The sequence below is a fragment of the Furipterus horrens genome, unplaced genomic scaffold, assembly GCF_987537825.1.
Source record: "Furipterus horrens unplaced genomic scaffold, mFurHor1.1.pri manual_scaffold_11, whole genome shotgun sequence".
Classification (NCBI taxonomy): Eukaryota; Metazoa; Chordata; class Mammalia; order Chiroptera; family Furipteridae; genus Furipterus; species Furipterus horrens.
Window position 1 is genome coordinate 74,615,340 of NW_028327181.1, and position 25,482 is coordinate 74,640,821.

The 25,482-nt window shown below is 43.8% G+C and overlaps 1 protein-coding gene across 1 annotated transcript; it reads left to right on the top strand.

Moving 5' to 3' along the window:
- Positions 1-6,274: 6,274 nt before the first annotated feature.
- On the top strand, positions 6,275-10,369 carry TOB1 (transducer of ERBB2, 1). Its single transcript, XM_090292148.1, has 2 exons — positions 6,275-6,583; positions 8,438-10,369. The coding sequence occupies exon 2, from the start codon at positions 8,582-8,584 to the stop codon at positions 9,614-9,616; it is 1,035 nt and encodes a 344-aa protein (XP_090148274.1). The 5' UTR covers positions 6,275-6,583; positions 8,438-8,581; the 3' UTR covers positions 9,617-10,369.
- Positions 10,370-25,482: the final 15,113 nt, after the last annotated feature.

The following is a 25,482-nucleotide window of genomic DNA, read 5'->3' on the forward strand; positions in this document are numbered from 1 at the left end:
TTGTATTAGGTATTAGAAATAATCTAGAGATTATTTAAACTATACAGGAGGATGGGCATAAGATATATCAAAATACCATGTTATTTTATATGAGACTTGAGCATCTGGGGATTTTGGCATCTGAGGAGGGTACTGGAACCAACACCCCATGGATACCAGGGGAGGACTGTATTAAGACCACAGGACAGTAGAAGCTACTGCCCTGCTTATACAGCAGTGTAGACCTCTTGGAGTGACAGGACATAGATCAGTGCAGTATAGTTAAGTAACTAAAAAGGCAGCATATAATTTCATGCCAAAATGAATGGCTCAGGCAGTGAGTGCTACAGCAGTTGAGGGAGTGGGAGATGGGGGTTGCGGACACAGGATTGCCTGCATAGAAACCTAGCCCCAACTGGCCTGAGCCAAAAAGGAACTTATTATTAGCTCATGAGTATCTGATACCTGTTAGGCACTACTTCAAGGTCTCTTGGCCTCACCTTCTCTTTTCCCAGCTGCCACTGCTGGGACCAGGTCTGTACAGGCTCCAACTAATTTTACACGGGCACAATTATTCAGCTCCTCACCTCACACTGTGTCACTTGCCTTCTGCCTCAGGACTCCCTGGTTGACACCAAGGTGCAGGATGTCTTACAACATCCAAAATCCAAAAGTGTGGGAGAGTTAACATCTCATGATATGAATCCTTGGACTAGTGGGAGATGGGAACCAGTGAATTCTCCTGGGATGCAATTTAAGTGGCTTCTTGGAGGACTGGCCTATGGGATTAAACAATTATTCTTTGCAGCAGCTGGCTCAGGAACGCAAAACTGGATTGGTTATCCCCCCTTTGCTGTTTTAATCCCTCCACTCCTTGCTCCTGACTCATGGGATTTCACTCCCCATTACAGTGATAGCACAAAGCCTATTGCTCAGGCTCAGCCCTTTTGGGGACCCAAGCTTAGACATTCTGTAGCTAAAAAAATAAATAAAATAAAATAAAAATAAAAAGAAGACTAAACCTAGACAGTTACTAGTTATCTCTGTGATTATCTTGTCTTCTCTCATGGTGGTAAAGAAGGCTGTTGCAGCTCCCGCTGCCAGACTCGTGCTGCGCCAGGGAAGAGGTGGAAGTGTTCCAGTGGTGATTTTTAAAAAATGATTCCCAAATTGACATTCCTCCCTGGGGTGGGGGGGGGGGGTGTAAGTGCTTTCTCCTGGAATCCAGGCAGGTTTATTACTTTGACCAGTAGAACATGGTGGAAGTGGTGCTTTGTGACTTTGAAGGCTGCTTCCCCATGGCTCTCCTAGACCATTCACTCTCCAGAAATGCTCTCTTGGGGTACCTCCTCTCAGAACCAGCTGTCATGCTCCCAGAAGTCCAAGCCCCAGGGAGAGTTCAGGGGCCACGTGTAGATGCTCCAATCGACAGTACCAACTGAGCCCAGCCTTTGGGTCATCCTAGCCCAGGTGCTGGACGAGTAAATGAAGAAGCCTCCGGATCCCTGTTGCCCAATTTGGGAGCCTCTGGCCACATTTAGTTATTTAAATTTATATTTAATCAAAACTCAATAAAATAAATACTTCAGCTCCTCAGTCACACTGGCCATCTGTCAAGTGCTCAGTAGCCACATGTGGCTAGTGGCAGTCATATCGGACAGCACAGAGATAGCATGTTTTTATCATTGGAGAACTTTCTACTAGACAAATCTGCTCCAGATGATATCTTAAGTGTTCGAGCCTCCCCAGCTAAGCTCTAGACACTGTGGAGCAGAGACAAGCCACCCATTCCCCTGTGGGTGTTTTATGCCACTAACTTTTGAATAGTTTGTTGTGCAACTTATAGTACCCGGAACAAACTCGTTTGATAAGAAAAGCAAAGCTTTCTCAGAAACCATCCAAAATGACTTCTGTTTATGTCTCATTGGCAGAGCAGTGTCACAATGCCACCCCTACTGCAACGAAAACTGGGAAGATATGTGTTTAGCTTTTATGGACTCTTCAGTCATGACAAGGGGAAGGAGACAGGACATGGGAAATAGGTGAGCTAGCAACAGTGTCTGCTGCACTTGGCATATATCTATATCTTTATATCTGTACGTCTATATCTCTGTATATCTATACCTGTATGTAGTCTATCTCCAGATTTATATCTATATTATATATATCTAATTATTTTATACACATACACATATCTCTCTTCAGAACTGCAGGACCATGTGTCCATTTTATAAAATAAAATTTTTATATATAATTCTATTCTAGTAAGAAGAGCTGCATAATAAGAGCTGTATTCTATACTTTAAATGTATATATCATTATAATAGAGCCTTTTTCATTTTCCTTAACATAGTGTGCAATAGATGAAATCTAGAATTCGTATATTTAAAGTGCTCTAATAACATTCACTCACAGAGACTTTAATGTTCTTTGGACTTAGAATATTGCAAACTCTGTATCACTCCTAGAATCTGCAATTATAATCTCCAGCTGAGATCAAAATCCTCATCCTTGGCTAATGAAAAGGAATTTCAAAATCTGGTTTGGATTTTTGTTCATCAGGATAATGGGATTGAACAAGTTATAAGGAGGTATTCCATCAGACCAAGTTGAGTTGCCTGTTCCAAAGATAAATGGATTTGTTTACTATATTTAGTTATCTTTTAATTGCAAAGTCTGTGTTACTGTTTCTTTTGGAGACTATACGGCTGTCCTTTACTAAGTTACATGAGAAGCCACAGGAAACCACGTTGAGGTTTACTCAGTCGTTTTGTGTGTGTCTTTTTTTGAGAAATGTTTAGGAAAGAATTGGTTTACTTGGATTTTAATAACTTAGTGATTAGTTTGCAAGTGTTTTTTATTAACAATGTTTAAAATGTTCACGCTATGGTTTATGTCTAAAAGAAGTGATAACAAGAGTGATAAGGACAACATTATATTTGAATGTTGCCTGGTTTTCAAATAAAGTTGAAAGTTGATTCCCTCAATATAAAATGAGCCTTAGTAAATACACATCATGTGATAGTGATTCTCCTGTAAGCCTGTCTCAGTTTGTAAGGAAACGAGAATGAGAATTAGAAAGTTTAGGACAAAGCTCTCTCAGAAATCAAGGTTGGTGTGTTTGTACATGTGAATGAGGTAATAATTCAGGGTACTTTAAGGAATTGTAACTTCCAATGATATTAGAACTTACTTCTTTACCAAACAAACATTAACTTTAGTGTAAGACACTGCTCAAGGAATTGTGTAGAGGACAAGCATGTGAAAGGCAAGGGCTGTGATTTCCAGTGACTATCACTTGCCCAAAGAGAGGAATATCTGTTAATTGTGATACCACCTGAGGGCTAATATCAAATTCTTTTTTTCTCCAAAAATCTAAATAACCATTTAGCAGTCCCACAAAGTTCCAAAGTTAATGTTAAATGGTAATAAGTCATATGTTTATTGGGCGGGGAGTCCTTTAAAGTGCAAATCTCGGATAAAGGGAATTTTATACGTGTGACTGGCAGTGTTGGAAAGCTATGCATCTGGTTTCCCTTTTTTTGTAATCTATATTTGAAAAAAGAACTACATTACCTATTTTAGGAACATTGAGTTTTAAATGTGGATTTCTTAATTGAAAGAGATTACTTAATCCAACACTTTTTATAGATGAGAGAACTGAAAGTGATAGAAACAGATGAAATTCAGATGTCCCAATACCTGCTCTTGGCCACTTTCTCCAGTATACCATGGGGTCTCAATGTGTGTGTGCATTTATATTTATATTTAGTTTGAAACTCTTTCATATCCTGGGGCTAAGCAGCAATAACGCATACATTTCTGACATCTAAATTTCTGATTTAAAAATCATATTTACTGCCATTAGTAGTCAATCAGTACCCATCAGATGACTGCTCTTAAATTTTAAATCTGTGATTATAGATCCCAGGGGGTATTCAGAAAAGAGTATTTGCGACTTCTCTTTAGAGAATTCTTGAAAATTATGGATAAATTTGACAAAATTACAATTCAACTATCTTTAGACATTTCAATTTCAGTGGAGCCTAATATGCTCCTCTAATTATAGTGATATATTTTCCAAATTACAAAGCAAGACACATGGCCTGACACATGGTCCTGGAATTCTGGATGTTTGGTACAATAATATTTGCTTAATGGAAAGAGAAATTATCCTCTGGAGCACATGAAAAATCAAGTGTTTTTCTTGGTAAGCTACTCCCAAAATATCCTACCTAGTTTCTTGCAATTTCTGTGCTCAACTAATTATAAAATTAAAAGTACTTCATTTTTTATACCAAATGGAATTAATGTTCATTATAGAAAACAACCAGAAAATATAAATGAGCAAGATAAGAAAACACTGAACAAATAATATAAAATTCTTTGATGCAAAGAAAGCAGAGTTGTAATTTTAAAATGCTTCCATGCTTTCACAATCAAATCCAATTCTTCCTGGTTTACAACTAAAAAGAAAGGTCCAAACACTAAAAAATCAGAATTTAAGAAGTCATCGAGTTAAACTTCTGTGTCCTTAAAAAACGCTGCCCGAGTTTTAGGAATCTGTACAATAAACATGAACTAGGTCACCTGACCACCCCCACCCTCATCTCATTCCACACACCCATCTTCCCTCCCCTGCTCACACACATTGGGGCTTCAGAAATATCCTTTTTCAATTCGGTTCCTTCTAAAAGGGGAGGAGAGATGGCAGAAGGGCACGAGAGTCATGGCGGAGAAAAAGGGCAACATCCAGACTTTGCGTTCATAAAGCTCCAAGACTCTAGGCCTAATACGTAAAGCGGGTTTGTGCCCCAGCTGGTCTACACAGCCGGCTCCGCGGATGCCCCACTCCTAAGCTGAGTTTCAGTTTAACTTCCTAAAGCAGGTTGAGAAGGCAGGCCCCACAGTTTTGAGGGGAAGGCGGCGCCCCAACTGGTGTTTTTCCTGGAATCTCTCCTTGAGCGCAGAGGAGAGGGGAGAGGGAAAGGCTAGGCGTTGGGCGTTTCATTCATTGCTCCGTTTTTCCTCCTCTCACCCTTCCCTCCCCCTGGACTTTCTCTCTCGTTTTCTCTGTGCGAACTTGACGTCGGTCTCCGGGATACCAGACAGCCAATCGCCCGGTTGCTAAGGGAGACGCGTGGCCAATCAGGGATGGTTGCTACCTGTTATATTTTTAGCCAAGAGGGACTTTCGGTTCCACAAGCACGGTCAACTTCGTGTATTTCTCTGCTGCAGGTTGTGAAAAAGGGCGCTCACCCCCCCTTGAGTCTCTCTCTCCCCGCTCCCTATTTACCCAGACATATTTCAACGGAAAATTATCTGAAATTCACATTGCAGGAAGGCACCGTGTTTATTATATGTGTATTAAAGTAGGCACTTGAAATACACGGATATACATAGATACGTTCGCAATTTGGCACGGAGGCCTGGATTGGGACATTTGGAATAAAATGCAATTATTCTTACAGTCTCACGCCACCCCTGTGTCCGAGTTACTACTGGGTCGCACCAGGAGGTCTGATGTGGGAGGAGGAGGCAGTTAAACTGTCACCGGGGCGGGAGGTGTGGCCTGCTGGTCTCCCTTCCCCACCCCCAGCCTGACACGACAGCTTTGGGTTCTGTAGTTATCACTCTCTGGATGGCAGTTGGCTTAGGCCCCTGAGGTGATTAATATTAAATTAATCGGGTGCACGAGTCCCTGTCACAGTTCGCCCTTTCTCTAGGTTCCTCTGGGTGAACTGGAGGCCGACTTGTATTATGTCCACGAGTGGGATTTTCCTCGGTCACAGTCCCACTCGGGTAGGGCACTTTCTGTAAACTCTCCCTTCCCTCTGGGGGGCCCTAGATCTCCTCCCCGTTTCCCCCGCCGCTTCGCCACCTGCTTCCCTCCCCTCCCCCTTCTCTCTGACACTCTTCCCCTAAATCTTGTCAGCCGTTCCACCCCACCTGTCACCCACTGGCACGTCTCTTCCCCAATCCCTTTTCAATCTTTTTGTTAATCCCGCCCATAGGGACTTCAGATCATCGGTTCATTGGTCATCCTGGAGCCCGAGGGGTGTGGCCTTGCCACTCCAGCCCTCTGCCGTCTGTCAGGACCCAGGCAGGGAGTACTTAACCAATGGCGTCGGGGGGCCGGGCAGGGGCGGAGCCAGCCGGTGAGGATCCGACGAGCCGGTCGGAGGGCGGGGATTGGTTACAACGCTCGGAGCTGTGTGACGCGAATGGGCGCGCGCGCACCCCTACGGGAGGGGATGGGGGGCGGGGAAGAGGATATAAAATGAGAGGTGGGGTGCGCGCCGCGGCAGAAAGAGCGAAGCTCTGGCCCGGCGCGAAGTGGTTGCATTAAGGGGACGCTGGGCCGGGCACCGGCTGTGTGGAGAAGTGAACGCGATAGCGTGACCCTGTCCCCGCCACCCCGAGTCAGAGGGACGACCTCCTGAGGCCAGCACCAAGGCCGCCGTGCTCCGCGCTCTTCGCCCGGCCACGCCGTCGTGCACTCAAAACAGCTCGCCGCTGCTGAGCCTCCTGTGCCCCCGCCCTGACGCCCGTTCTCCGCCGCCCAGCGGCTAGGTCTGTGGTGGAAGCAGCCTCCAAGCAGCCCGTAAGTATCTAGGGGCGGCGGGTGGGGTCAGGAGGAGGAGGAAGGGCTGCAGCGGCGTCGAGGTCCGGGCCCTCGGGGGCTCGGCGACGGCGGCGACGCGGCCCCGGGGCGGAGGGGAACGTCTCCAGACGCCAGGTCGAAGGCGGCTCCGAGGGGCCCCTGCGCGCCGGGGAGCCGGAGGCGGGGCCGGCGGGCGCGTCGGGCTCGGCCCGGGTGACCGGGGAAGGGCGGCCCGAGGCGAGCTGACAGGGATCGGGGGTTGAGGCGCCCGGAAGGAGCGGCGAGCTTGAGGGTAACGCTGGGGTGCGCGGGACCCGTGGCTGCCGGGGCCAAAAATGGTGCTGAGGAACCCGTGCTCCCCTGGCTCTGGCCGGGTACCAGGAGCCTCGGGGCGGGGGGCGGGGAGCGGCGGGTCCGGTTACGGCGGGGGGAGGGGAGCCTCTGACCCGGGGCGGCGGCGCCCCGACCTGCCCCGGCGCCCGGCCCCGAGTGGTTGCTTTTCCATTTCTCGTCGCTCTCCTTCTCCCCTCTTCCCTCCTCCTCCTCCTGCGAGGAGACTTGGACGCTCTTCTTCCTCCCCATCCTCCTCCTCCTCCTCCTCCTGCCTCTGCTGCCGCTGTAGCGCTTGGGTTCCGAGGGCTGTGAGCAGAAATCTAATGAGACCCAACCGGCTGTTTATGTAATTCTTCACACTCCTGTCTTAAGGCGTTCCTTTCCAACTACCTTCCCCCGAGCCTGCGTTTCGCTTGCCTGCACCTTCAAGCAATTGGGCTTAATCAGCTGCCTTCGCGGCACTCGGGCTCGTGGCACGGAAAGTGTTTGTAGTTGGGGGGCAGCCGGGCCGTCTTTTCCCTTTGTCACCCCGAATGTGGGAAATGGAACAGATGTTTGAATACCAGCTTGATTTTTAAATGTCCTTTTAAGTCCCCTTCAGTGTACACATAGATCTCCTTTGCAAATACCTTCTGTTTGCCCTTGATCTTTTCTTATCCCCACCCAGTGCTGATCCAGCAAACGTTTAAAGGTCGCCCTTACCGTGCAGGACTCTCTCAGGGTGAGGGAGGGAGGTGGTTTTGAAAATCAGAATAAAACTCAGAAACCTTGCCTGTTAAACAGATTAATAAATAGAGCTTTGAAATGAAGTTGTTGCTTCTGTTATACTTGCTGTCGAAGAGGTATTTTCGTATTTAGAAAAATACACATTGGGAAGAAAAAGCACAAAGGAGCTCAATTGTGTGCCCTTAGTCTATGTAAGACCTCAACTGTATAGGGTGATTTGGTTTGTAATTATCACTCACTAGAAGTGCAATTAATTTAGTATTTAGTACCTTTAATTTTAGAATAACGCACTTTGAAAATTCATATAATCTCCCGAACTTCTCAAATTTCTAAATAATTTAACAATAAAGGAAATTGAAGCAGTACACTATATATCCAAAGTGAACGGAAACACAGAATTCACTTCTAAAATGATGACCAGAAATACCACCAACTTCTAAAACTGGCATAACTGCATGGATGGGTACACAGATAGTTTTCAGTAAATATTCTTGTGAGAATTGAGGGAAGAAAAAGAAGGAATACACTACATATTCTGAAGATATTTTTATTCTTAGAACTCAGAAACAAAATCATAGGGTTAAGAGTCTTGTTCTAACTGTAAATCCTGTTTTCCCATCAACTTTAATAAAGAACTTTCTATTGTATATTCCTTTATTTTTTGCTATTATATTTTTCAGACTTTGTAGCCTGTTAGACTTTTTCAAAAGTGAAACTATTTGGGGGGCAAAAACAGGCGTGGGACTTACATTTATCTTATTTGTACATGTTTGCTTTTGTTTTGTTTTCTTTAAGGAACAAGACCACTCAAGGGGAAGGATAATCTACTAATACCAGCACTTTGAATGAAAATTTGTTTCTCTGCCACAAACTGAACAATTTTTTTTCGGTGTGTGTGTGGGGAAGTTGAAACAAATCTAATTTTGTGGCATAGCAGCTATGCAGCTTGAAATCCAAGTAGCACTAAATTTTATTATTTCATATTTGTACAATAAGCTTCCCAGGAGACGCGTCAACATTTTTGGTGAAGAGCTTGAAAGACTTCTTAAGAAGAAATATGAAGGGCACTGGTATCCTGAAAAGCCATACAAAGGATCAGGGTTTAGATGTATACACGTAGGGGAGAAAGTGGACCCAGTGATCGAACAAGCATCCAAAGAGAGTGGTTTGGACATTGATGATGTTCGTGGCAATCTGCCGCAGGATCTTAGTGTTTGGATCGACCCATTTGAGGTTTCCTACCAGATTGGTGAAAAGGGACCAGTGAAAGTGCTTTATGTGGATGATAATAATGAAAATGGATGTGAGTTGGATAAAGAGATCAAAAACAGCTTTAACCCAGAGGCCCAGGTTTTTATGCCCATAAGTGACCCAGCCTCATCAGTATCCAGCTCTCCATCGCCTCCCTTTGGTCACTCTGCTGCTGTAAGCCCCACTTTCATGCCCCGGTCCACTCAGCCTTTAACCTTTACCACTGCCACTTTTGCTGCCACCAAGTTTGGCTCTACCAAAATGAAGAATAGTGGCCGCAGCAACAAGGTTGCACGTACTTCTCCTATCAACCTTGGCTTGAATGTGAATGACCTCCTGAAGCAGAAAGCCATCTCTTCCTCAATGCACTCTCTGTACGGGCTTGGCCTGGGGAGCCAGCAGCAGCCGCAGCAACAGCAGCAGCCATCCCAGCCACCACCACCACCACCACCGCAGCAGCAGCAACAGCAGAAAACCTCTGCTCTTTCTCCTAATGCCAAGGAATTTATTTTTCCTAATATGCAGGGTCAAGGTAGTAGTACCAATGGAATGTTCCCAGGTGACAGCCCCCTTAACCTCAGTCCTCTTCAGTACAGTAATGCCTTTGATGTGTTTGCGGCCTATGGAGGCCTCAACGAGAAGTCTTTTGTAGATGGCTTGAATTTTAGTTTAAATAACATGCAGTATTCTAACCAGCAATTCCAGCCTGTCATGGCTAACTAAAAAAAGAAAAGAAAATGTACAAGTTATAATACTCGGGCCCAAGGAGGATTTTTATTTTTTCACCTCCTTGAGATTTTTTTTTTTTTTTAAGCTTATAGTAAGGATACATTCAAGCTTGGTTACAAAAATAAAACGTGCATCATTTTTCATTTGCCAACCAAGCACAAAGTTATTTTATACTGACTGTATATTTTAAAGTATACTCTCAGAATATGGCCTCTTACAGTATTTAAGATATAGCAAGGACATGGCTGATTTTTTTTTTTTATAAAAAATTGGCACTAATAAGTGGGTTTATTGGTCTTTTCTAATTGTATAATTTAATTTAGTACAAAGTTTGTAAAATATCAGAGGATATATATATTGTTTCTACGACATGGTATTGCATTTATATCTTTTTACTACAGTGATCTGTGACAGCAGCAGCTTCATGTTGTATTTTTTTTACTGAAATTGTAAAGTATCCATCTTAAAGACATCAACTATTCTAAAATTGTGTACAGGATATTCCTTTAGTGGTGGAATTAAAATGTACGAATATTTGCTTTTTCAAAAAATGTATTTTCTGTTAAAAGTTTAAAGATTTTTGCTATATATTATGGAAGAAAATGTAATCGTAAATATTAATTTTGTACCTATATTGTGCAATACTTGAAAAAATGGTATAAAAGTATTTTGAGTCAGTGACTTACATGTTAAGAGGGACTGAAATAGTTTATATTAAGTTTGTATTAAAATTCTTTAAAATTAAAAGTGCTTTTTGTGGTCTTTTAAGCTTTGCTAAAGATCTATCTCTGGAGTTATGATGTTATCAATACTAATGATACAGTAAGGTCTGACTGATTGAATCACGAAGGAATAATGGGAAGCAACTGCACCAGAGCAGTTTGCTACCTAAAAGTTGTCCTATTAAAACTCCATAGCCTGGCCAATGTTTGGGACAGCTTTATTTTTTAGCAACGCTCTTCAGTCCATATCTGTCTCCCCATGATAGCAATGGTATGCTAAGGGTAGGCATACCGGTTTTATAGCAAATTTTAAAATGTGATGTTATGCTGACATCTAGGCAAGTCAGGTGATAAAATGAAATTCTCTCATGTAATCTGAGAGGATTTTTTTGAGATGTCTGTGGAGACAGACCATTGGATCAGTTTTCTGTTTTTGTATGGGAGATGAACAAACAGCTCATAAAACTTGCGTGGACAAAGCAGCTGACCTAAGTCTTCAAAAAGAAGATTTAGGTCTTTACTAATCCTTTTACTTAAAGTCAGTCATTTATATGTAGCTGGAGAATTTATAATCAAAATTTATTCAAGATTGGACAGGTTGCAAAATGTTAGCATTTGTGTGCATTTATGCTGCAAAAAAAGTTTGTATATATTTTTTGCAAATTGGATAGCCTATTTGGGAAGTGTAGGGGTTAAAAGTTAGCCATCAGTAAAGCCTCTAATTGTAGTGGTTTGTTAAGGCTGGAGGTTTTTTTTGAAACTGATGTGTTGGGAGACACTATTTAAATGAGGAATCATTTCACTGTATTGATACAATGTTGACACAATTGTCTTGAATGGGAAGAAAAATAACATTTTCTGTTTTTTTTATAGTAAGAAACCAGCATTGTTTGGCTTACTAGTGAAATAAATTTGGTGTCAAATGAGTTTTTTGGACACCAGTCTACAAAAACCTTTTGTCTTTACCCATGCAGTTTAGAGCAATAAAGAGTTTTAAGGAAACAAGCACTGAAAATAACAGCTAAGCTGTTCTGTCAGCTCCATGGTGAGGGCTTTGTCCTTTAGTGGACAGAATGAGGCTATGAAGAAGAATTGGGATAGTGAGTGGAACTGGCAGAGATCTGGTCTGCTAGCACTATCAATTAGATGCTTTTGTGATCACGAAGTTTGAATAACTATGAAAGAACAACCAGAGTAATGGTTTTAAGCACTATTTTCTGGTAGAGACTTTTGGTTGAAGTTATCATAGGCTTAACTGGGATGAAAACTGCCTTTTTATAAATGAAGAAAGGCTCAAGTTAACTTTTCTGAAAATCAGAATAAGGCAGCTGATCAATGGATATGCAATAGAATTTGTAACAATCTAGAACACTAATATATATATTTAGACTTTTAATAATAGAACTTAATGTAAGTAAGAATATCAGATCTTAGGAATGTGTGTACTGACAAAAAACCTTAGTGAGATTTCGTATTGGTACATATTGGGTTGGCCAAAAAGTCCATGATGTTTTTTCTGTATGATTACCCTAGGAGTGCTTAGTTGTCTAACTTCATTACAGATAATTTTATTAGATTGTGTTTTGATAGCTGTTACATCAGCATGCATTTTAAAAAATAACGTATCAAAATTAGTGATTTTTTGTGTAGCCATTTTAATGGTGAAGATGGAAAAAAATATGCAACATTTTCAGTGTATTATGCTTTATTTCAAGAAAGGTAAAAATGCAACTGAAATGCGATAGAAGATTTGTGCAGTGTATGGAGAAAGTGCTGTGACTGATCGAAAGTGATTTGTGAAGTTTCTTGGTACTACTGACATTCTGGCCAAGTAATTCCTTGCTGTAGGGCTGTCTTATGCACGGGAAGATGTTTAGTAGCACCCCTGGCCTCTACCCCACTAGAAGCCAATACCGGGAGATATCCGACATATTCAAAATATCCAAATCAATAAAGTTATTGGTGAAAATGAAAAACATGTCTTTTATTTTATGGGAAAAACTAAACAGTTTTTGGCCAACCCATTATGTTTATTTGGCGCTTGAAAAGAACTAAACTTTATCTTGATGGGTTTCAAGAAAACAATCATTTGATTTGAGCTTGGTGTCCTTGAGGACTTTATGATTTTTTTTTTTTTAAGAATGAACAAAGGCTGTGTTTTCATGTCCTTTTTGTTCATTAGGAATGGGATTTTTTTTTAAGGTGCTTTGTCTAGTACACCTTGAAAAGCTGACATCTTAGTCCCAAATTTTTTCTCCCCACCTGTGCCATCACGCTTTTGACTTTCTGTGTGGAGACTTTTGGTTGACAGTTTGATGAGTTACATCTTATTAGGTTTTTTCTGTCTTTGATTTCTACAACTATAGATACTATGGTAGCCTCAGAATGGTCTTATTCTGGTGTCCAAAATGCTACCTTATAGACTGCATGGTTCATCAATGAGTGAAGAAGATACTAAAAAGTAACTGGGTTTAGAATATTCATTCGCTGTTCATTTTTTCTAAAATTGGATGCATTGTTAAATCCCCTTTGAATAGCTTTAACCTCTGAGAGGGCAAATGTAGGCCTTCGGTCAAGACGTCCATTAAAGATAATGACAGTATTTATTTACTATGCTTCTTAGCTTTTGAAGGTGAAACTAGAGGTACCCTGAGTTTAAAACGTTTTTCTAATGTGTGTTGGTGTTAATTTCATTCTCATATAGATGTCTTACGTACTGGCGTTTTAATTGAAAGTATTAATCTAGTCAATCTTTAGGACTTAGGTTATTTTAAAATGTCACTGACATAGGAAAAAGGATCTCTCTGGACACACTTAAGCTAATGAAGTAAAATGCTAGTTGGAGAGCTTCCTCCACACCCTTCCCTTGCACAAACAGAAAATAGCATCAGCATGGCACATCCAATATACATCCTCACTTGACTAAAATGCATGCTTTTGTCAGAAGCAGGATAACAACTCTAGTTCAAGATCAAATCCGAAAACAGCTTTATTAGAAGACAAGTATATGCAATTGCCACTGCTGAATAAAACACATTTATATTGTTTAGTGTGCCAATCAGTTGTTGCTTAATCGATGTGGCCCAGGAGGTCACTTGAGATCAGAGTTCTTCAGTTTTTGTGTTAGATTTGGAAAATAATTCATGTTTAAGGGGCCTAGGATCAATGTCTATACATACATTTGGAAAATTAGTACAACACTTGTGTTGAAGTCCTTTTTATTTTTATTCTTTGATTCAAAACATTCAGTTACCAGATACTTACGTAGTGCCTACTATGTGCCATGCACATTTCTAATCTAGTTTACAGAAGCAGGACTGCGACACAGCTTAGACTCTCCCACAATTGCATGGCCAGTAAGTAGCAGACTTGGAATTCAAAATCAGGGTCTGCTTCCAGAGTTATGCTCTTCAGCTCTATGCTTTGTTCCCTCAGATTAGTTACTATTCTGATGGAATTCAGTGGAATAAGACCATTTTTGATGTATTAGCCACATGACTTGTAGAAGCTTCGCAAGAGAGCTAATGTTAATGAGAAGAGTCTAGTGGAAAGCGCTTAGCTGTGCTCAGAAGTCATGATGGTTTTTTTTTTTTTTTTTTTTTTAAACAAGGTTTTATTTACTTACTTTTAGAGAGAGGAGAAGGGAGGGAGAAAGAGAGGAAGAGAAACATCAATGTGCGTGAGAGATAAATTGATTGGTTGCTTCTTGCATGCCCCCAGCTGGGGATCTGGCACACAACCCAGGCATGTGCCCTGACTGGGAATCAAACTGGTGATCTTTTGGTTTGTAGACCAGCACTCAAGCCACTGAGCCACACCAGCCAGGACGGAAGTCATGATGTTTTAAGAGAGATACTTTATATCTTGGTGAGGTCATAAATGATAATCACAGGCACCCTGGAAGGATTTTTAGAAATTATTAGCAGTACTCTAATTTTGTTGATTTTCTTAATTGTGTAAATCACTTCTCTCATTTTCTAACCACAGGATGATTCCCTCAGACTGAGGACTGTAAATTTAGTGGCCTTGCCACTTCCAAGTAAAATTGTAAACATTTGACCTTCTGTAGCTATTTTCATATATTCTTTACCAAGTAAGTTACCAAAAGACCCTTCAACAGTGTGTTTCTAGTACCTATGATTTGTTTTAACTTACTTATGATTTAAGTTACTTTAAAAAGCTATATGAAGGCACACCTTTGTAATACATGATTTCTTTATGTATAGATGTTGTGCTAAATGGTCTTTTTGCTTTTATTTTAAAACATTTAGGAAACCAAATGACCTTTTATTTCAAATTGGTTCTGAAGCCTTTCTTGAAATCAGTATATTTTTAGTTAAAAACTGTCACATTTTAGAAACATAAGCCATTATGGATGAACTTACATTTCCTTTAAAGTTGCTATTAGTTTTGAACATGTTTTAAATTGTTCAGTAAACAGAAAAAAACCATTTTAAGCATTGCTCAGAAGAATTTCTGGAGTTTCTCTATGGATTAAATCTTGTTATACTAAATGCCTACTGTTTAGATTTTTGCGTTAGTTAGAATTTAATTGGACCAAATATTAATGAACCCTTATTTGGGCTCTGGGAGGTTTAAGTTTGGGCTAAAAATCCAATCTTGTCATTAATGGTATTTGACTTGTAACTAATAAACCAGTACTAACCATTTCTCAATATTTGAGTTTAAAGATTTATCCTTTAGAAGACTTGCTTTATACATACAATCTGTGAGTAGAGCTCTGAGATCCTCTCACTACTGACCAAACCTTAGAAGAAAACATTTAACCAGGAGGCAGCTCGTGTCTAGAGGCTATCTGAAATTATGGGCCTGCTTTCTTCTTTAAGCATGTTGAGTCACTTGACTGAGATGGCTCAGTTTCTTCATCTGCAAATGGATATAGTGATGCCAATGTACTTCAGGGAACTAATCACCTTGCTGTGCAGAGTTGTCACTGAATTGATGGAATGTGTTCTTAGGGGCTTACAGTATTTAGAAAGCATGAAGTTCAGAATTTTGCCCATGTTTGTTGCCCTGTGAAATCAGAAAAGTAAATGAATACTGTAACTGTCTTTATTATGTCAACATTTTGTTTTCTAGTCCATTATTTGCACCAACAGAATTAAGTAAAAATTCTACGGTAATATCCTAAAAGCTATTCTATTCATGTTTCAGTAATACTACTGAGTTTGTAATTCTAGTTCTGAGGCATTGATAGGGAAACCAGTGTTTCAGCATTCTTTTTCATACAATCAGCAAATTTATTTAAACCCAGTGTACAAGTTGATGATCCTTTTGGGCGCAGCCAAAAATGTTTGCTAAAAGTGCCTCTGCTGTTGTGAAAAGTATTGAAATGGTTTTTCCTATTTAAATAATACTGGCTCAGGAACAGGAGTAGTTAAAATGCAGCTCTGGTGGTAGATATGTCATGTGGTTAATGGTGCTAGCTTTATTTTAGTGCAGTTGGAAAAGGTTTGCTTTACAGAAGGGAAAACATTGAGGACTTGGAAGGAAAAACACATTTCGTCTGGCATTATGAGTCCTTTACTTCACTGATAAAATATGACCAGTGTACAGAACAGAGAACAGGTGTAAAATATTTTTAGACAAACCTTGGCATATATTGTAGGTTGTATTCCTCCTCGCTATACAGTTTGCAAGTGTTTCAAAAATAATTGTGGAAAAACCACATTTATAAAATAAGTTAGACATTGCTTTTGTGGGGGTTTTTTTTGTTTGTTTGTTTGTTTTGGTTTTTTTTTGTACTGAATGTTAAAGTCAAACATAAACTTCCTTCCCAGCCATCAGGTCGCAGCTATTTTTAAATGCTGATTCTCTGCATGTCCTTCTACAATTCTTGAGTCTCCTCCTCTCTTCCTCCCATAGTGCTGTCAAGAGCTGGGGGATAGGGCAGCACAGCCTCAAAACTGTCCCCCTAAAGCAGATGCAGATTTAGAACAATTCTTTATTCCTTTCACCTAGAAAGAAATGTGACAAGCACAGGCTTGACATCAGTTTAGCTTGGTTTCTAGCAAACGGGTACAAATCAATGACTTCTGGATACTGATAGAACACCAAATACTCCTATCAATATGGTTTAAGAAATGGAATCACAGTACCCCTACAAACATTGCCCGTTTTAGTCCAGAGTCCAGATGGCCTCTGACATAGGGTCAGTAGTTCTAGGCACAGTCCTTTTTCTGTTTTGAACTCAATACAGGCACTCCTTTCAGATGGCTTTTCCTGCTGCCCCTTCATCATCCATACATTTGTTTCTAGCAAGGATGAAGGTTGGACTTAGGTTTGTTTTGTACTAAGCATGCCTGTTCTCTTCTTATTCTGGTTATCCAGACCTGCCTACTGCCCTGAGAGCTCCTTTCCCAAGAAGAACACTCCTGGTTTTGTAAACTATCTGCCTTCCTAACATTTGGCAGAGCCCTGGTGACTTACTTTCTGCTAACTCGATTTCCAGGAAACATGACAGGGATCGCTAACCCATTTCAATCCAGTGCCTAAGAGAGCTGCGACCCCTGGGAAGCCTTTCCAGCCACTAAGGTGTCACAACAGGCCCTTTAACTACAGGCTCGGAACAACGCAGTTTCCACATGGGCTATAAATGGTTTGACCTGGGGAAATGTCATCTTTCCGAATTTTACAAAAGATCGTAGGAAAAGAAGGAAACGTTTTCTTTGCAACTTAGGAAGAAATGTTTTTTTGGAACAAGACTCTTGTTAATCACCTGGACCATAAAAGTTTAAAGAACATTTTTAGATTCTGTGTAAAAGCGGGGAAGAGATGCAGGCGAGACCTCATCTCCCCCCACCCCTCCGGCCTCTGCTGGAGCACAAGGGTCGGTCAGCAGGTAGAAAAGGGGCTGGGGTGCGTCTCCTTTCTCTGTCCTTCCTTTGGGGTCTGGGAAAGGAACGGTAAAGGAGGAGGCCTCTGTAGACACTACCTTGGGGAACTTGTCCTAGAGATCAGTTCCCCTTGGCAGAGGCTTGGCAGAAGTGCTGAGACCTGACACAAGTAACCCTCGTCTAGGCATGCCACGCTTTTCTGATGACTGTGTGTTTTCTTCCAGACTTGGAAGGTGGGCAGGTAGCTGTACCCATGCCTTACATGCTGCCTATTTGACCACGATTTTTATATTACCACAAAGTCTTAGGGAGCCCAGAGGGAATAACCAACCCCAGAAGCACAATAATAATACGTAGTATTTACTATGTGCCAGATATTGTTCTAAACACTTCTATATTTTAATTCACTTAAGTTTCCTAAGAACCCTCTGAAAGGTTGTGCTATTTTTCTCATTTACAGATCAAGGAATGGTTGCAGAGAGCTTCTGGCAGAGTTAGAGCCAGTAGAGCCAGACTGTGAACTGTGGAATTCTGTTTCTAAAGTCCATGGTCCTTAACCATTCATATCCTACTCCTTTGGTTGACCTCAATAGGAGGGCTTTATGAAAGAACCGCACTTTATTGTATAGGAGAAGTTATCTAAAATGCACTCTGTGCCGCCTTTCTCTCCTCTGAATAGCCAGCATGGTCCTGTAAATGGTTGTTTACTCAGCAACACCAAACTCATTTTAATATCAGGCACAAGCAGGGAAGGGAAATTTGTTGCAAAAACATGGTGGAATAGGATCTAAGAGCTTGAGGACCACGTGCTTGTTGTATTTGTCCACATCACTATGGCTGGCTGGGTATGCAGGTTCTTTGAGAAGAACTTCACATAACCGAACTCTTTCAGCAGGAGTGATGTTGACTTGTAGCTGCTCTGGGGTCAGATTCTATACAGGTCCCTAGTGAGATAGCATTTAAAACAACCCCTGTATCTATTCACTCGACACATTTATTGAGCATGTACTGGGTGAGGAACTGATGGTGATATATATAAACCTTTGGGACCTTTCAAAGAGCTCACATTCTAGCAAAAGATAACACACATGCCCAAATAACCATATCCCAGGGAATGTGAAGGTGTGAGTGAACAGGGGCGACATGGCCATCTGAGGGGTTCTAGATGGGGAAGGAGTTATCAAGCCACGAAGAATGGGTCACCAGGGGAAGGAGGGGCCCCTCAAATTCCCAGCCCCAGTGGAGGAGACACTTGGTCCTGTTTTTTGTTGTTGTTTTTTTCTTTATCTGCTGTGTGCACAGTGGGAAGAATGTGGGCTGTTAATCCATGGGGGAAAGGCAGACAGAATTAGAAGCTCCACTGCTAGCCTGTTATTCCCAGGAGAAGCTGCCTTTGACTTTGGCCATTTAAATTTTTTTTCATTGTTCCAAGCTTTGTACAGAATCACTGTGAGAGAGGTGGTGCAGAACTTTTTATTTAGTTAACCCAGGGGTGGTGTGGAGAGGTAGATGAGAAGGCCGAGGTGGTGGTGATGGAGGGGAATGGGTTGTGCCAAAGGGATGGCTCTAATTCCATCTTTCAAGACAGAGTTTCAGTTGAAGGCTTTTCCTGGAGACCTCCTCAGGCTAGAAGCTCCCTCTAGGGGTCATCTCATGTGTTTTCCTACCTTTAGAGACAAAACTTTGTTTTTTTAATTACCAGGGCTCACAGCAGGTAGCACCCTTTTAGAAGCTGGCGTTGGTGGAATGTGTGCATGCCCAGCACAAACTCAGACGCCCCCAGCTCTCTCCCACTTGTCCCGTCCCTCCTGCCCGCCACATACTCTCCTCTTGGTCAAGGTAACAAGTCTTTTCAGAACTCAACTGTTCTGTTTTCGAGTTCGGTGTTTTGGATGCTTAAAATATCTTTCCATTTTGAGCATAAATCAAAAAGTGAGGCTTTGGAGGGTAAGTTTTGGAAGGAATCTAAGCCAGAAATGAACAGCCCCAAATAACTTTTCCTCTGGGCCACTTCCCTTGGACAGTGCCCTTCCCTGGGCTCCCATAAGTTTCCTTTGTGGCTGAGCACTATGTCATCCACTGAAAATACTGCCACAAGCTGGCCAAGCCCCTTCATGTGACCTGGGACTATGCAGAGAACATCACTTCTCTGTACGATGCATGAATCATGCTTTGAAACAGAAAACACCAGCGTCTGGTCCATCTCACCTCAACTTCACCAGCAGAGACAACATCTAGGCTCCACAATTCCCCCTCCAAACTCCTTGGTAACTGCTAAGAACTAAGTAAGAGTGCTCTATAGTAGTACAGGGGCTTCATCAAGCCTCCAAATAAAATTATACACAGTAATCCTGTACAGGAAAGAACATGGGCTTTGGGGTCAGGCTTTGAATTGAATCCCAAGCTCACCCTTGAATAGGTATGCCCTGTTAAAACTTTTCAGCCTCTGAAGAATCCTGCTTGTCATGCTTAGTGTGAGGATTACATAAGATATATAAAGCATTAAGCACAACCCTCTTTCCCGTGTGGAGTAACTGGGAGGGGCCTTGAATTCTGTGTATCTGTCTCTGTCTGTGGCTTAGACTGAAGGACATGGTCTCAGCATACTTAGGGAAGGTCAGCTGGCCTAAGGCATGTCTGTTCATGAGAATCCTGGGGAGCAAAACTTCATGGTGGATTACCAGGGAGAAGGGAGGAAGCAAAAGTGAGAGAAAGCCATACTTCACTGTTCTTCAGTCTGTGGTGGGAGATAGTGTACATGTGGTTAAATGTGTGGGCTTGAGAGTCACATACAGGGACCTAGGCTGGGTTTCCTGGTTGGCCAGGGACTTTGAGCAGATTTTTCAATCTGTCTGAGCCTGTTCCATTATCTCTAAAATGGAGATATACACCTCACAGGGTTGTAAATATTTAATGTGGTAATGTATGTTGAACACCTATTAAGTGCTGTTAGCTATCTGTAATGGAAATTATTAACCCTGCCACCTGGTGGTATCTCATTGGTAAAGGGCACCCACCTTCCAGGAAGCCTGAGGTGGGGGTGGGTCACATCTTTGTAAGGCTCCCTGAAGTTGCATTCTGCTCATCCAAACACCAGCTGAAACTGTTGGTTGCGATGACTGTGAGCATTGCTTTGAGTCTGAGTTATTGGTCACACCAGGACCCTAAGGCTGTTTCCCCTTTATTCTTATACCCCTTGAGGTGCATTGAGATGAGGAGTGGTGCTTGAAATAAGGGGTCACTATGAGCTGAGTTCTGAGCTCTGAGGTATGGGAGCCAGGAATGGAGGGTGGGGAGAGGGTCCTGTTCTTGTCTCCTGGTTCTTATTCCAACCATGGGCAGCAGCATGTGACATTCATCAGCCCCCCAAAAATGGAGCAACCAGGCCCAGGATATGGTACTGTTATTATTTCACTTTACAGATGAAGATGCTGAGGCACAGAGTGGCTCACTCACCCCAAGTCACATACATAGCCAGTATCTGAGCCTAAGCCCAGGTAGTCTAACACCAGGGCCCGTGCTCTTTCGTGACTCTGACCCTTTATCATTGCCACCCACCCCAGGAACCAACGAGATTTGGGAACCCTAGAGCCTCAAATATCTGGTACCTCTTTTTAAACACTTATGCAATTCAATCATAGCAGCACTGACCATAAAATAGTTCTTAGACCTTTAATCAGCATGTTCACATGAGAAACAAGATGGGAGCATCTGCAGAGGTGTCTCTGAAGAGCTGTTGAGTAACTGCCCCACCAGTAAACTATGGTTCCTGCAGCTGTCATCGGCTCTGTGCCATGCCCTGAGAAGACTTAGCCCCTAGTCCCTACTGTCACCTATTGGCAGCCCCTCTCCCTCATATTTAGCTAAACGGTCGGTATACTCATCCTCCTCTGTATGTCATGACTGTGGGGGCTGGGCAGGTGTACTAATTCGTATACCTCTTTAGAAACTCTGAGATATTAATTGAGAAAAGCCTTCAAGAACTTTATTTGTATGAAGGCCTATAAGACTCCTGGGAAAAAAGATAAGGGGGTTTTAACGAGATTGGAGTTCAGAGACGGGTAATTCCAAGAGCCCTTGTGGCAACAGAACCAATGAGACCAAAACCAGCAATTGCTTAAAGAAGTGGGAATCCCCCAAGTCCGTGTCAGGGCAAGAGCCTGGGGTCAAAGGTCATTATGGACAGCACGCCTCCCCTAACCCGTACACAAGCCCCCTGCCAGAGAAGACAAGAATTACTGTTTCGTCCTTTATAACAGGGCTGTTCAAGAGAATTAGCTGTGGTGATAGGAATAGCCTATGTCTGTGGTGTCCAACATGGTAGCCACTAAGCACACCAAATGTGGTGCTTGAAATGTGGCTGCCAAGACTGAGAAACTGAATTTTTAAATTTTATTTCATTTCAGTTCACTTATATGAATTCAATACTAATGATATTGGGGAGTACAGTTTTATAACCTTTCTGTCAAGCCGTGGTACTCCCAGAGGTCAGGGACCAGGTAGAAGTGGCAGTTATGGATGTTCAGGAGGAGACCTGCCACTTGGGGTCCTCAGTCTTTAATGGCCATGGTTAAAATGTGTGTGTCACCCTGGAAAACATACAGGTGCTAAAAGACAGCCCTGAAAAGAGAAAAAAACACCCAAGTACCCGTCCTCACCCTAACAGACATGTTTCAGGAGGGTCCCATCGGGAAGTGTTGCAGCCGAGTCTTGTTTTCTCATCTGAGTGGGGTGGTGGGTGGTCAGGGTGTTGCTGGAGACCCAATGCCAGAGTCCTGTGTCCCCAGGTAATTTGGGACGTGGACAGAGAGACTCCAACTCACCCCTGAAATAGAAGTGCCGCGGGGCTCAGGAGCCAAAGAGACAGGAAGGAGAGGGCTGGGAGGCTTGCCTACCTGCCTGCCTGACCCTCTGCCCCAGGAGATGGCCAACTGGAGTTATTCTTTCTTCCTCCTGACACAGCCTGAGAGAGGAGTGTCACTTGACCTCGGGACACATTCCAGAATGAGGCCACAGCCAAAAATAGGGCCCAGGAGCCCTGCCACCTATGCTGCCTATATTAATCACACATTCCCAGAGCAGGAAGAAGACTTCAGGCTCCTTGGGGGCAGGGAAGGAGAAGGAGGAGACACAATCAGGAAATGGAGCTGGGGAAAAGGAGGGAAGACCCCAGAGAAGCCCCTTCACAGCATTTTGGTAGAGCAGTGGGCCCTTGGTCCCAGGACCCTTCAATGAATCTGTCATGAGCTCTGAGAGCTGGGCCCATAGCCTTCTTGCAGCCCTTCAGCAGTGACGCTGCCTTGGGGTCCATGCAAACACAGAGGGAGACCAAGACTTGTAGAAAAATGTCTACAGAGCCTGGGCAACAGTGGAAGCTTCCCCAAAGAGCTGAGTCTTGAAGAATGAGTAGGCATAAGGCTGATGTCTCGCTCAGGAATCTAGGGCATGACTGCTTATGTGTGTGATAGAAATACCATGTCACATGGCAAGGTTGTAAGACAGCCCTGGGGCGCTGTGTGTGCCGCAAACAGGAGGCAGGCTCTTTGGGCATCTTTGGGGTCCTGATGGGATTCCACACTGCCCAACCCAGTGTGTGTGTGTGTGTGTGTGTGAGAGAGAGAGAGAGAGAGAGAGAGAGAGAAAGAGATGCTGGAAGATATAGTGTAACTAACATTGAGAACTCTGAAGCTATCTCTGTCTGGTGTAGCTCAGTGGATTGAGTGCCGGACTGCGAACCAAAAGGTTGCCAGTTCGATTCCTAGTCAGGGCACATGCCTGGGTTGCAGGCCAGGTCCCCAATTGGGGCTGCGTGAGAGACAACCATACATTAATGTTTCGTTCCCTCTTGTCCTACCTTCTCCTCTTTCTAAAAAGAAATAAATACAATCTTAAAAAAAAACAATACAACAACCCTCTGAAATCAGCCTACCTAGGTTCAAATCTTGGCTCTGCCACTTAGCAGCTGAGTGATCCTGGGCAAGTTTCTTATCCCCTAGCCTCAGTTTTCCGACCTACAAAACCGCATCCTGTCTTGTATAGTTGTGATGGAGATGACAAGATGTCATGTCCAGTGCCTGTCACATAATAAGTGCCCCTTCAGTGTTGATGTTCGAACATGCCAGTTGGACACAGGGTGTTCTCCCAGTCTAAGGAAATCACCATGTGGCTGTGTATTTATTCTGTCCCTTTCCTCACCAGGTTCCGCCCCTGGTCCCTGTTCCCTGGCCCCACTGTCCAGGGGGTGACATCAGACTATGGAGCAGCTGGCCAGACAATGGAGCAAAGTGTCCTAGGAGACCGGGAGAGGCAGAGGGTGGAAAAAGCCAAGTTGTCTTGCCCCAGAGGCTTTGGAGCAGGTCTGGAGACAGCGGTGCCAGACCAGGCCTCTGTAGAGGCAAACAGAGAGACGGACTGAAACGGGATGGGTGGGATGGCAGAGAGTGGGGGTTGGGTGTAGGACATCAGATGCAAGAAGGGGAGGAGTAAGTGTCCAGTGTAAACAGGAAAGCAGGTGAGTCTGGCCTTGGACCTGAAGGAGGGCCCAATCCCTATATGTTCTAGGGCCCAGGGCGGGACAAATCTCCCAGACTGGCGGGATGGCCTCTCCAGGTTACCCGACAGCCAGGCCCTGGAAACCCAGTTCAGTTTTGCTGAACACCGGCTAGATGCCAGTTACTGTGTAAGGCCTCACCAACAGAGGGCAGAGACTTGGGCTTCGTTTCAAGGACAGAGACACCAATGCCACATAGTAGGTCCAGAGTTATAATAGATTCTAAATCACTCATTCCCTAAGTGCCCATATTTTCTGAATCCCAGATCAGCCTGTGTAGGGTGATTAGTTTAGGTGTAATCTGTGAGCAACCAATCAAGGTATGTGAAGCTGTGTGGTCACTGACTCTGTGGAACTCAAGACCCAGGAGGACAAGGGGACACTTTAGATCCTGTGGACCTGCTCTTGGCCAGGGATCTGCAGAGGACCCAGGGGCAGCTGTTTGTGCAAGGCTCCATTTCCGAGGCTTTCCCATTTGACAAGGTTAAAAAAAGTCCATCTCCCCAAGTCCCTATAAAGAGCTCTGACTACCCTCTGTTTTGCAGATAAGGAAACTGAGGCTCAGAGAGACAGTGAATAAGCGTCAGAGCCCAGATTCAGACTGGGGGTCGGACTCCACAGGCTGGACTTTCTCACTCCGCTGGGCTGGGGTTGGAGTGTGGCAGGGGACCTGAGGGTGAGGCTGTTGGTGGGCAGTGAACTGGTGAAAGGGACCCCTGAGATCAGAACCCCTGAACCTCACATCTCCACCAGGTGCCACAGGCTCAGGCCCCACAGCTGTGCACGCGTGGGGGAGACGGGAGGCGACAGATGCTGGCATGTTGACGTTTGCCACCTCAGGCTCTAAGGTAATTTCTGTTTATTGGAGCACCTTGGCCTAGAAGCATATGCACCAGAATGTCTCCAAGCCTCTGAGGGTGAGTGAGGAGCAGAGTCCTCCCCTCCCCAGTCCCCAACCTGAGGTGGGGGGGCCTGTGGCTGGTGCTCACACCTTCTCCGTAGCTAAGTGTTCTGCTCAACATTTCCCCAAAGGCAATGAAGTTCCCATTCCTCCAGCAGGAAGCAGCTTATCTTCTTTACCGTGGCCCCTCACATTGCAGGGAATTATCTCTAAGGAAGGCTGGGCTGGGCTGGACTGGGCCTGGATTCCTCTTCAGGCCTATGGCCCAGGAAGACCCAGGGATATGGTCTCTGGTGCTTAGCTGGCTCCCAACCTCAGAGCCAGGGCTACAGGCCTCTGAACTCACCTCCAGGGCATGGGAGTAGCCCCAAGCAGCTGAGGCCAAAGGTGCTGCTATCCCCATCCTGGAAACTGAGCCCCATGCTCTGAGCACACCTGGGGCTTTGGGACCGGGCCTCACCCAAAGGTTCCCTAAGGAGTCACAGCTGGGCAGCATGCGCCCACCTCCATTTCTGTTTCCTCCGCCTGCCTCTGGTTCGCCACGCTGTCATGACTGGGTGAGGGACTGAGACGCAAGGCCTGAGCCCCACTCCTTCCTCCCTCTGTGTTCTTCGGAAAGTCACCTGGCCTGAGTGCCTAATTCACAGAGCACCACAGCTAAGGAGCCTTGGAGCTGCAAAGGGGCCAAGTTTAGCAGTGTCTCTCCATCCTGGGGACGTGGTCCCATTAGCTAGACTTCCCTCCTGCACAGTCACCAAAGCAAATGACACCACCCACTCTCCCCCTCCACACACACACATTAGCTCAAATGAATCACACAAGAAGACCTG